At 51.9% G+C, this 13403-nt stretch overlaps 1 protein-coding gene across 4 annotated transcripts in view; it reads left to right on the top strand.

The window, feature by feature from the left end:
• CDH23 (cadherin related 23) overlaps positions 1-13403 on the top strand; it is a 338466-nt gene that overhangs the window by 62154 nt on the left and 262909 nt on the right. For all 4 annotated transcript variants that reach the window (XM_087824365.1, XM_087824361.1, XM_087824363.1 and 1 more), the window contains exons 4-5: positions 562-609; positions 722-814. In XM_087824365.1, the coding sequence (XP_087680491.1) occupies positions 562-609; positions 722-814 (141 nt within the window). The remainder of the gene's footprint in view (positions 1-561; positions 610-721; positions 815-13403) is intronic.

Below are 13403 nucleotides of genomic sequence, written 5' to 3'. Positions count from 1 at the left end.
TCAACAGCCAGTCTGATGTCTAGACTTGAGGTTGGAATGGAGTGGTTGGGAGTGTCTCCATGCAAGGGACAACATTGGATGGGAAAGAGGAATAATGATCCTGGGTTCATCCCCTGTAGAATGGGGCCTCCATGGGGTATATGAGTCTACCCTGCCCCAAACAAATGTCCCCCCAAAGGACATTTGCCAGAGACACCGAAATTGATGACTCTGTAGCTCTTAGCAAATTAAGGTAAGAGCTTGAACAAAACCCCCACCCCTGCTTTCTCCTTACATTTGAGGAAGTGGCCACAGAGGTGTCTAGCGACTTATTTAAGATAACACAGCAATTTAAACGCAGAATCCACATTACAGCCCTACTCTTGACTTCCAATCTGTTGCTCTTTTATGGGAAGAATCCCTATTCTGAACCTGCTTCCCCAACCCAAGGGGCAATGCTTGTTTTTTAGGGAAGCCTTTGGGTACCCAGTCCCAGACCAGCTCCACGCAGGGCTCAGAACTCAGGGCTCAGCACATCAGCACCTCTCTCTGACTCTACCCTCCTCCTTCCCTTTCTTTTAGACCAAGTCTGAGTTCACCGTGGAGTTCTCTGTCAGTGACCACCAGGGGGTGAGTATCCCCTGAAGCCCCTGCTGCCCTGGGAGGATTGTTCCTGGGCCCCTTGGGTGGAAAGAAGTTAGAGGTCTATTCTGACACTGACTCCCTGCCCCTCTCTTGTCAGGTGATCACGCGGAAGGTGAACATTCAGGTCGGGGACGTGAATGACAATGCGCCCACGTTTCACAATCAGCCCTACAGTGTCCGCATCCCTGAGGTAGGAGCCGCTGGGTCACACTTGGGGGACATTGGGGACCTGCTGCTGGGAGTGGGGTGAAGAGTCAGCTGGGGCAAGGGCATGTCACCTTTTTTCTTCTGCCCATACCTCCTCTCAGCACCTGCTCTGGGCAGGCTGAGCATGCTGGCCCTCAAGGGTATGGGCCCATCTGCTGGTGAAGGGAGAGGGGGTTGTGGGAGTACCAGGCCTGAGAGAGGCCTGCCTTGGGTGAGCCCACAGCTCCAGCTGGAATCAGGGACAAGACAGAGGTCAGGAGGGACAGGTGGTATGCCCTCTTTTCTTCTATCCATAGCCAGTGTGGGCCTTGGGCAGGTGGATTGGCAGCCCCAGGCCTTCCTGCTTTGGCCAGAGCAGCACTCCCACCCCACCCCAGGGTGGAAGGAGCATGCAGTTCTAGGAAGGGACTTTCTTTCCCTGGTCCTGTGCTCGCCCGCTGTCCCCTTGGCCCTTGGCTCCTTTGGGTTGTCTGTATATTCTGAGCGTGTTTGCATGAGTGCATGCATGTAAAACCAAGCCATTCTGGTAATTGAGAAGTACAAATTATTGCATTACAAATGGTTCGTTAATAAACTGGCTGCTGGCTCACCACAGCACTGGGATTCTCATTGCTTGCCATCCCTCTCCCCGGTGGCTGATAGCAGTTTTCTGGGCTGGCAGTAGGTGATTCAAAGACCTGGAAGGTGGTGGGTAAAGAGCTTCCAACTGGACATCCATCAGGCCTGTCTTCGGGGCTCTGGATGGGGCAGCAGTGAAGGGTTGAGATAGGGACGGTGGGAAATGGAATCTACTGGAGAGAAGTGGGTTGGCACCAGGGCATTTGAGTCCTAGCCCCTTTGTGTTATAGGTCATTGGATCAGGAAAACTGGAAGAGTCTTTAGAAAATATCTGTTCAGTTTGTAGATGAGAAAGCTGAGGCTCAGAGTGGTAGAGTGACTTGCCCAAGGTCACACATCTTTGACTTTGTGCCTCCTGACTCCCAGCACAGCCTCAGATTCCCTCAAGGATGAAGAGACCTTGATTCTTGCCCCTCGAGTTTCTGTTCCTGGCCCTCCTTGCTCAGCTGTGAGCCAAGGGTCCTATGCTTATGCCAGACCGAGGGAAGTCAGGACAAGTGTGCAGATAGGGACATAGTAGAGGCTCCCAGGCCCATCCCCTGGCAGAGCAGGATATAATCAGGGAGAGCCCACAGCCCAAGCATGGGGTATGGTGCCCTGAGCTGTAGCCGGTGTGCCTGGGACTGCAGCTTGGCTCTGGGCCCCCTCTCATTTGGAAGCCTCCCTAATTTAATTAAGGGTCTCTACGTGCCAGCCTGCACTACGGGCCCGGGCTCAGAAACCAAGGGCACGGCTCGGAGTTAATGAGCCTTAGACCCATTGCTCAGCTGCCATCCTGACAGGCATGGCTGCCCTCTGCCTTCCCTCACAGGGCAGCAGGCAGCAGCGATGGCAAGGGGACAAGAGGTCACAGTGCTCCTCCCCAGCTCTTGGGCTGGGGCCAGCCTTCTCCTCTCTCCCTTGCCAGGGGATATGACCTCCAACACCACCCTGTTGGAATCTCCTGGGATTCTCCGAAGGCCTCTGCCTCCAAGGAGAGAGCCTCTTCCATCATTCATTTATTTAACAAATATTTATTGAGTGTCTGCTGTGGGCTTGGCGCTGTGCCAGGCTCTCACTGCACGGAAACATGGGAGGCCAGAGGAATGTACAATGACAGGAGCCAAACTAGCAGCAAGAGACCTTAGGCTCAGCCCGTGCTCTGCTCCCAGATTGCTGGGTCCATTTGGGCATGTCACTTAACCTCTCTGGCCATAGCCCGTCTTATCTAATAAAAATAGAAGACAGGCAGGGTAAAGTGCACTGCCTCCTGCCCATCTGATGCATGGAAAGGGTGCACTGAGAGGGGCCATCTGCAAGGACACACAGTCCTTGGAGGAAGGCCCACAGGGTTTACTTGCTAATGTGTAAACATCGCTGGGTCACTTTGCTGGCCTGATACTTGATCGAGGATGCTCAGCGTGGCAAGTGGGGATATGGTGTCAGCTGGATGGAGGCCGGGCCACTAATGACCTAAGATGGCTTGGCACTGACCAGCCCTTGCCTGGTGTGGTCACCTGAGCTAGAACTTAGCTGCCTGGCTCAGTCCCCAACTGGGGTACCAGCAGAGGATCTGCTGGCCCCTGGCCTAGAGTTGAGGCTGGGGCCTCCTGTTTGCATTGAGGTTACCCTGGCAACCCTAGGCCCTTGCCCTTGAGAAGCATGATTTGTGGCAGAGGCCTTGCAGTTTTGAACAGAGTGAGAATGCAAACCAGAGAAACAGGGGATCCTGTGATGCATCAGTGCTGAGGGGTGCCAGTGATCAGGAAAATCTCAGCAGGCTTCCTGGAGGAGGTGGGTTTCAACAGAATCTTGCCAAGGGGAGCAGTAGAGCTCCTGTGTTGTATCATGGGAAGAGGGAAACTAGAGGTCAAGACACCTGGGTTCTAGTCCTGACTATGCCAACAGCTGGCTGCTGAGACTTAAACTGTCACTGTCCCTCTGCTGACTTCAGTTCCAATGGCTGTTAAACTAGGGAGTTTGACCCAGCCGCCTTCTAGGGCTAACACCCATGTTCTGAGAGTGAAGCCGGTAGGAGAAGCTCATTTTTTGCCCTTGGGACTTCATTATTCCTTGAGTGACGGCAGGAAGCTCCAGTAGCTGCCCCCCTGCACTCAGCTTCTCTCTTGGCCGCCCCAGCTGCTTGTACCTTCTCCCTTACCTACTCACCCTCCACCTTCCCCAGCCCTAGGGGCCCTGATATATTTGGGTCTGTTCTGCTCAAAACCTAGGGGTAGGCATAGGAAAGGTTACCAGGAGGCAAATTTTGTCTGCATAAGGAAGAACTTTCTAGATAAGACCTGCTGCACATTCTGCTCCCCTGGCCTGCTGAGGATGTACTGAGCTCCCCAGCCCTGGAGTTATGCAAGCAGAAGTAGAAGAAGCACGTGCTTCAGAAGCCATTCAGTACTGAGTGTTCGAGAAGTGAGGAATCAGAGGGTCCCAAACACACCACATCAGACTTTCCAGGGACTAGTTAGGTGCACACAGGGTAGGGCAAAAGTAGGTTTACAGTTGTGAGTCCTCGAAGCACAGATTTTGTCTAGTATTATTATTTATGAATTATTTATTATTTTCCATGCAAACAACTGTAAACCTACTTTTGCTCCCCCCCATATTCCTGGGTCACTGCAATTCTGAATCAGTAGTTTGGGGAGAGCTGCATTTTTCACCAATTCCCCTGGTGACAGTGAGCCCTGGAGGGTGCCCTCGGTAGCCCTCCCCACCAGAGGCTTTCTGTGAGGTCCTGGGGCAGCCAGTCTTTGAGAACTTTCAGCCTGTCCATAGTTGCCTGGGGACATGACCCACAGGGACCCATGTCCTCAGGCCTGGAAAAGGAGAGAGTGGGAGGCAGATCGAGGCCAGGCACTGCCCTTTTCCTGGGAGAAGCTCGCCTGCCCCAGCCCACCCAAGCCTGCCCCCTCTTCCTCTGGAAGCCCCTGCCCTGGCCTGGGGAGAAGCCAGGCAGATGTGTTTGGGTTTGTTTGTTCTCAGTTCCCCTCCTGCCCACCCCTCTCCCCTCACTAAGCTGTTCTCCGTGTAATTATCCATTTTATCAGGGTGAAAGGCCCTGCAATTCACTTGTCGAAGCCCTAACGAGGCAGCGTGGATGCTTTCAAGTCCGTAAAGAAAAGGGAAATCCTGCTAGAATTGGCAACTTAATTCACCAAGCCAGCCTCGACAGACCTCATTAAGTCCCCATGTATTCATTTCAGGCTAATGGCTGTCATGCTGACTGCTGTTTGATTTGCTGTAATAGACTTTTATGTCGTTCCAATTTGCTCAAACGTGTTTGCCTGTGTCTGTGCCCAGCAGTGCTGCTCCAGTACCTCCATTCGGGGTGCGTGCCCGCCTTGCTGACCTTCAGCGCTGCCCCATCCCGCCCTGTCCCCCTCCTCCTGGGGCCACACATTCAGCCCCACAGGTGTGCCCTGGGGAGCTGACCCTGAAGCCAGGGTGTTTGGGCCGGAGGATGGGTATGAGGTTAGAAGTCAGATGATGCCAGGTAGCTCCTTGAATCAGGGAGTTAAGGAGGGCCTTTGGCGTCTCAGGGACAGCCATGTCCTTGAAGTTCTGACAAGTTCAGCCACCTTAGCTAGGTAGTGGAGGCTTTTATCCATCTGGCCTCAACCTACATTTCCCAGCTTACCTCCTGGTAGTCCTCCACCTGAGTGCTCCTGTCAGCTGGGGATCAACTCACTGTCTCTGAGCGTGTGTCTGTCTGTCTCTGTTTTCTCACACTGACACACACTGTACTATTCTAACAAGTCCTGGAGTGCTTTTCTTCTCTCAGCCTAACTCAGTTCTGCCTGTCCTTCAAGGCACAGATTGATCCCTTGTGCCCTGATCCATTCAGTTTTTTTTAAATGAACAAACAAACATCTGTTCAACAGCTATGGAGCAGGGCCCAGGGATTCTAAGCTGACTTGGACATGCAGGGTGGAGAAAAAGGACTCTACCTTTTGCCAGGTGTACCACTTTGGATGGTGACTTAACCTCTCTGGGCCTCAGCTTTCTTATCAATAAGATGGGCAACAGTATTTGCTTTGTGGGGCCTTTGTGGGAGCTGTACTAATGCAGGCAGCAAAGGCCCTTAGCCCAGTTTGTGGCTCATAGTCTATGCAGTAAAATGCTGGTGATTAAGATTACCACCCTCGGAGAAGGTAATTTCACAGAGAGAAAGACAAGTAAGTGGATGTCTAACTACATCTAAATGTATTAAGAACCGTGATAGCTTAGGGTGTGCAAAGCAGATGGAAGTTCTGTGGAAGGAGTGACCTGGTCTATACACAGGGGCTATTTATTTGGGACCTTACAGGATGAATGGGAATTTTTTAGAGAAGAGTATGGTGTCTCTGAATATCATTTACTTGCTGAGTTCCTTTAGCCTCTTTTCATATATTGAAATTTCCCAAAGGGGGAAGTGAACTCTAACCCCTGACAAGAGATGCTGCTGAGGAGGGACAGTGGCTACGTGGGTATGTGAGTCTCTTGCAGTTACCCACTGTTACCTCATGGAAATAAAGCTGGGCTGAAAGTAGGCTCCCTGGATCCCTACTCAGTTCTCTGTGACAGACAGGTCCTGCATAGATCTTTGTCACTGGTGGCTTCAGGTGACTAGCTATGAAGTAGGGATGAGGCTGGAGGAGGGGAGAGGTGGAGCTGGGATGATATGACAGTGGCCTTAGAGATTGAGAGGCCTTGCCTGAACCTCAAAGCTGGCTGGGGGTAGGGTCAGACCCAGAACTCAGGCCTCCTGACACTGGGTCCCACTAGGCCACACCATCACTCCACATCACTTATTAGGGACAGATGAAAGTTACTTACTCTCTCTACCTCCTCACTAGTGGTGGGAAAGCAGGGAGAAGAGTATTCTAGGTGATCATTTGTCAATGAAACAAAATAGATAATTTATTTCTAAGATAATAATAAGTTGATGTTGTTATTGTTATTATTGAGAGTTCCCATCCTATAGAGGTAGACATAGTAGAGGGGTTTCTCGCCCAAAGCTAGTCAAGAATGGAGGCAGGATTAGGGGACAGGTCTGTTACGTGAACTTTAGGCAGGTAGCTTCAATTCTATGGACATAATTACACCTGCCTCACAGAATGTTTGTGAGGGTTAAAGCAAATGGGACAGTGTATGGTATGTATTCAGCACAGGGCCCAGTAGGAGTAAATGCCCAATAAATGGTCATGGCCATAGTTGTGTGTGTATGTCTGTCTCTCCTGCCAGGTTGAGCAGGGACTGAGCTTGGTCATCTATGTGACCTCAGCATCTATCCAGGGGCCTGGCCTATGGACATGACCTTCACAAATGGGCAGAGCACTGCTGCTCCCTCCACCCCTTGGGAAGCTAGGACAGCAGGAGCACTTATGCAAAGTATTTTGCCCTGGACAGCTTGTTTCGCCCAGGCAAGGAGTCCTTTATTGCTCATAATCCAGGGTGGCGGTAAGGAGTAGCCAGGCCTGGCCCTAAGCTGAAGGGGTGCTCACGCACGCCCCACACCCCACCCCCGCCATCTCCATACTGCACTTTCCTCCCAGGACACCCTAGAGCTTGTTGCTGGTGCTCACTGGTGCCCTCTGTTGCCCACCATTCCTGAATCTCAGCCATGCTGTCTCCTGTTCTGTGGGCATGCGGGGAGCCCTGGAGTGGTGGCCAGGCGAGGCCTAGAGCATGCAGAGATAGACTTGGCCAAACTTATTAGCACCTGCTGGGCTCAACAGCAGTGCCCACAGCTGCCCTCTTCAAAGTGCGCCCATCAGACATGGAATGACTTATAAACTGCATCCTTGGGTTGCTGCAAGACGTGGGAGGCTATGTGGGGCTCCCACTGACTTGTACCTGCCATTCCCCCAAGGTGTCAGCTCTGCTCATGAGAGGGTTGGCTCCCTTGCCAGCAGCGGCAAACCCCTTGACAGGCCATATTAATTCATTCCTCAGGCCCATGGTGCCCAATGCCCCCCTCTGCATCTATAACCACCCTCCTATTGATCTGGGAGAGGAAGACCAATAAATCATCTCAGGGGCTCTGGATCCTGCTGGCCAGAGCCAGAGCAGTTTGTTCTAGCAAGGCGGCAGCCCCGGGCCATGTCTCTGTGCCCCTTGTGAGCACCCAGAGGTGCTCACACCTCCTCTGGTCTCCTCCCGCTGTAAGCAAGTGACAAACACCTCTTCCCCCCAGCAGGCAGGTGCCATAGCCTGCAGCTGCCCAGACTTCGAGCTTTGAGCTTGTAGCAGTGGAGTGACATGCAAATGGGCAAAGCAACAGGGCCACCTGTTTGTGCATAGTCTTGTGGTGCTGTGCACATGTGTAGTAGTATGTGCATGTATGTGTATATGTGTGGTGATGTGTGCATACATGTGTGTAGTGTGGTGGTGTGTGTGTTTTTCTGTGTGCATGTGTACTTATTGAAGTGGTAGCATCTTCTTTATATCCAAGTGTTTTCTCTGTCTTTCACTTGTCCTTATGACAGTTCTTTAAGTTAGGGAAGAACTAGTCTTCCCATTTTAGAGATAAGGAACATTGAGGCCAAGACAAGTCCACTGATGTCTCCAATTATCCCAAAATCAGATATGCTTACAACTAGAGCCATAATCTTGTTCTTTCTCATTTTTCAGCAGTTTTACATGTGTCTTTTTGCAACTTTGCTGTGGCCTGCTTGGAATCGGCCAAAAGTTGCAGGGATGGGGCTTTGATATGGCCAGCATGGGGGACCCTGGGCCTTGTACACAGACTTAAGGACTGTCACACACACCCATACACAGACTATGGGGGTCAGGTGGAGAAACTTCACTCAGAGTCCACTGCCTACTCTCTGGACTGAGGACCTTCCCAGTGGTCAGGACCCAGCCATGGTCATTGTGACGCCCTTTCCTTGTGACCTTCAGGGTTGGATCACTCCCAGAGTCAGCCTCCAAGATTTCGATCCCCAGATGTACATACAACATTGTTCATGAAAAATAGGAGACCCACCCCCACAGGTAAATGTCATCCTGCTCCCCCTGCCTGCAGGAAAGATTCAACGTCTTTCTGCCACCTCCTCCTGGGTTTTAGGTGCTCAGGGGAGAATGAATGGAGTCCCACAAAACCAGGACCAAAGACCTCAGCTCAGTCAATGCTCCGATGCTCCTGGCTCCCTCCTCCACCCTGTGGGATGAAGCCAAGTCCCCCAGGCCCCCATGACCCCTGCAACACCTCATTCCATGCCCATGGGGACATGATCAGGGCTGGAGGTACCCTCCTCCACCCTCACCATGAGGATAGAAGACAGTGCAGGAGCAGGAGACTGAAGGAGCCCAGATGTAATGAAAATGATTATTATGTTTGAACAGCAACAGTACTCTTAATTATGTCGGTTTCCTCACCGATTCTGGCGGGGAGTCTTTGGGGACCCATATAATTCCATTGCAATGACTGCAGGAGCCTCTGCCATGAATGTGAAGCAGGGCACTGTGTGTGGAGCCTGGTTCCCCTGCATTAGCGATTCCCTGGCACATGAAGGGACACCTTTTATTGTGCCCCCGCCCTTTAAATAAATAAGCTCTAAATGGAAGGAGATGATAACTGCCAGCTAGATGCTCCTGCTGCATTGTTGGGCTGTCGGCCTCAAGTTCATCTGTCGTTTTTCATCTCTCTTTCTCTTAAATGTTCTCTTCTCTGTGTGGTAGGGCCTCTTGAAGGAAGGATGCAGGTTTCCTGCCTGCACCCTTTTTCCTCCAGGCAGGGGAGTCTCCTCAGACACGGGGTGGGGGACAGGCTTAGGAACTGATGGTTGAAGAAGGTTCCACATGCAACCAGGACCAGCTTTGGTTTCACTTCATTAGGATTCGTGTCACGTCTGTGATGGGCCTCCTGCCGCATGGTGTGATGGAGCCATGCACACAGGTTCCAACTTCAAACTGGGAGGCTGTGAGCAAGGTGTTTAGTCTCTCAGAGCCTCAGTTTCTTCATCAGTAAAATGGGGAGACATCGAGGTTGTAAAAGTTTTACTGTAAAGCACCGCACACAGGGTAGCTGATTGGTATTCCTGTGATTACAAGAAGTTTTTGGAGGACTTTGAGAAAGTTGATTGAAGTCCACACAACTTGACAGGTAGGCTCTCTTGCTCCCAAGTGGTTGGTTGATATTGGTGTATTAGTGATCAAGAAGCTTATAGTTCAGTAGGAGACAGGAAATGTGTGGAAAACATGACAAAGAAAAAAAAAAGGAACCAGAGTCCCCTAGAAATAATTAGTAACAGGCTGAGAGCATTCCTAATAGACTCCTTAAAACCAGCACCAGAGGGGCCAACAAGGTGACTTAATCCAGCCACATATTCTTCTGTAGAGGTCAACAAAACCTGAGGGGGTAAAAGATTTGCCCAACATCCCTAGTAAATCAGTGGCAAACCAGTGAAGATGGAAGGTAATCTGGAAGGTTCTCAAGGAAATAGTTTGTGGAGCCCTAAGGCTGGACCCATCCCTGGACTGGAGGCACAAGCTGTTTCTCCAGGTGAAGCCTGGGTGTCTGGAACTGGGGTGAAAGTGGGAGGTGCTGCTTCCTGAGCTCCTGCAGCCCCTCAGCCCAAGAGCAGTGGCCTGGTGTGATGCCCCCTCAGTGCAGGGCACAGGGACCCGCGTGAGCATGTCAGAGGGCCATCAGCCTGCCGCTGCTGTTTCTCCTGTTTGCAGGGGCTCTGGGCTTTTGTCTCAACCCCTCTACTTACCCGAACAAGTTCAAATATTATCAAAACAGCTTGGGGACAGGCCTGGCAGCCCCCAGGACATTGATGCCCCCACACAATTGCCTTGTTTTGATGTGTCTGCAGGCTACCTGACCCACCTTGTTTTCAACCAGGAGGGGGAAACTAGAGAGAGACAGAGCTCTTGGTCGATGGAATTATTATAATTTCTCTGATTCCTAAGCAGCCTTTAATTACTTTGCAACTTCGTGGCGCTGGCTAGAAGCTGGGAGGGGCTGGGCTCTCCCTCTTTATAATAACCTTAAGTGGAAGCCTCCTGTTCATCTATTAAAAAGCCCACTCTTCTCTCCAGATGCGATAATGCAGCCGAGAGATTTCACTAGGCCATAATCACTAGGTACAATGTAATCGTCCCCGCTCACTGTCTTCATCAATCGGCCAGCCCACCTCCCAGGCATGGGGACCGCCAGCCACAAAGAGTTGAACGCCCAGTCACGTCCTTGTCCAGGAGGGTCACAGGCTCAGGCTGGTCCCTCTCCCAATCCTGCCCCTGAGAGGGAAATGGCACTGACCCCTCCCCCTCGAGGTGCCTTTCCCCATTCCCAGCACAAACCCTGCAAGATAGAAATTCATCCATTCACATGCGGCTTTAAGCTCCAGGCTTTCTGTCCCTCAGTCCTCACTATAGGTGGTCGCTTTCCTACCACTGGCCTTTGTTCATGCCGTGCCCTCCCCCAGTTGTTCTCACCCAACTCACTATACCGTCTGCCTTCCTATCATTTAGCCAAACACTAGTCTTCCTTCCCCAGAAGGAAGGAAGTGGGAGAGGGCCAGGGCTGGTTGGTCCTCTCTGTTTCCATTTTACAGACAAGCACATCAAGTGTTAAAGAAGTCAGAGGACTCGCCAAGCTGTTCCCTTTGGAAGTAACCGGCTGGGATCTAATCCCAGGCCCTTCATTTGGTCTTCCCTCTGCTGGACCTAAAGGCACAGGCCTCGTGTAATCCCTGCCTTTGGCATTGCTCCTTATACCAACTCCATTCACCCTGGCTACTAAACCTCACTCCCAGGCCACCCTCTGCCTCTTGACCTTAGCCTGGCCTTTCCTTCCTGGAGTGGCCCCAGGACCCCGCTGTGGGCAGGAGATGCCAACGGGACCCAGGTCTTGGATGCTGAACCCCCTTGGGCTGGCTCAGCCAGTGGCAGCCTCTCCCGTCTTGCTCACCTCTCTGTACAGCTCAGCGAGTTAGAGTGGGGTGAGCTCTAACCTGGACAGGGCCAGAACCCCACCATCTGGGGCTGGGAGACAGGTGAGTCGCTTCCCCCTTCCAGGGCTCAGTTTGCCCCGCTGTTACATTGAACTGATAGTCCTAGGCCTGTCCACCCCACTGTGGGGATCAAGGATATGATAGACAGGAAGGCCTTGAGCTTAAAGCCTCATGCAAGTGGGACAGATGAACCCCTGGAGTATCTTCTCCAGTGCCCTTACTCTGGCTTCAGGTGTTTTCTTGCCTTTTGGGGGGGAGGTCTGTGCCTTACAGAGGAGTGAGCAATCACCAGTTCAAGTCTGAGCTATTGCAACGTGAACACATTGGTGCCTCCACACCTGCTTCAAGAAACAGAGCCTCTCCAGCACCTAGACACCTCCTGGTGACCTCCCAGCCCCTCTCCCTACCCCCAGAGGGGAACCACTATCCTGGCTTCTAACCCATGGATTACTTTTGCCCATTTTTATTTTATTATATACATTCTGTTTGGTTTTTATTATCACCTAAGTCCCTGGGACAGGCAGCCAGTTTCCTCTTGGAGGTGACTTCCCATAGTGGTTAGGTTAGTGGTTTAAATCTTGGTCTCACTGCTCATATCTTGTAGTCCCTGGGAAAGTTCCTGTCTCTGAGAAAATGGGTGGTACTGACATAGGGTTGCCACCATGCAGGTGACATGAGACAATGCATGTGCAATGCTCAGTCTACAGCCTACATATGGTGAGACTGGAGGGACTGTCCCCTGTGGGCATTACCTCCACACAGCCTCTGTCTGGTCGGGGACCTCTCTGTAGCTGAATATAGAGCTGCCCAGGTGCAGGGACAGGAGGCTGCTTGGGGGAAAGGGAGTCATGGGAAGCTAAGTGGAGCTGGTAAAAAGGATTGAGAGGAAGGGGAAAGGAAAAAAGAGGGTCTCTTTCCCCATACCGTCTCCTTTGAGTCTCACAGGAGTCTTTCATGTTGGTAAGAAAGGTATGATTGCTCTCATATTATGGCTGGAGAAATGGGCCCAGGGAGGTTAAATGACTTGCCCAAGGTCACACAGCTAGCCCCAGATTTTGACCTCTTTGTACTGCACCCAAAGCAAGTCCAAATGCATGTTATCCCCAGCATATGCACTCAGGCTTTGGATTTACTGTAAGTCTGCTGCCTGCGGAGGAGCAGCCCTGAGTCTGGCGTAGGCAGAAGGGGATGGTGTTTGGTAAGGACAAGGAGTCTTCTGAAGTGACCCTTATTGTACTCTAGCACCTCCAGCCTCCCACAAAGCTGTGGCTCAAATCAGCAACGCCATCTCAGGCCTGCACAGGGAAGCGCAAAAATCTTTGCAGGTTTCTGAGCAGCTTGAAGTGATTGGTTTGTGGGGTTTTTCTTTTTCTTTTCTGGTCGGGGTTGGGGTAAGGCCAGGGCAGTGGAGAAGCATAATAAATTCCTTCAAGGCCTTGTTCTCCTTTCCACCTCCCCAAACCATCAGATTCCCAAAACTCAGGGCCACCAGACCTTAAAAAAATCCACCCCACACAGCCCAAAAGATAGAGGTGGAAGGAAATGCAACAGCAGCCATTGGGGCGGAAAGCCCTAAATGGTGTGGAAGTAATGCCTAAAGTGTGCTGGCGATTACAGACATTTCCACGGAGCCACGCTCCTCGGGCTACATGGGTCGGTGCCAGCAGCCATGGGGAAATAAATAAGTGAGCAAGCCTCAGAGATCCCGTTAACTGTTGCTGTGCAGACAGAGGGATGGGGCAGGCCACCGGTGAGGGGCAGAAGGAGGGTAGACAGGCTCATTCATTCATTCTTCCCTCCATCCATTCATTCAACTGGATTGAGTCCCTGTGAGGTGCAAGGGATGCTGCTAAAATTCTTCTGTGGTGTTCTGAGGCTGGTTGCCAGAGTCCCACCGTGCTGGCAGGGCCTGACCCCAGCCCCCTCCCCAGACTCCCCCTTGACTCTGCTTCCTGTGCCACAGGGCCTTTGCTCAGCCGTCCGCTCCCCCTTCATGAACTCCTACATCCCCTGGCCTTCCAT

The sequence above is a fragment of the Miniopterus natalensis genome, chromosome 14 (genome assembly GCF_054644295.1).
Source record: "Miniopterus natalensis isolate mMinNat1 chromosome 14, mMinNat1.hap1, whole genome shotgun sequence".
NCBI classification, from domain to species: Eukaryota; Metazoa; Chordata; class Mammalia; order Chiroptera; family Miniopteridae; genus Miniopterus; species Miniopterus natalensis.
Note: the sequence above shows the minus strand (reverse complement) of the source record. Positions and strands in the feature narration are given on the sequence as shown.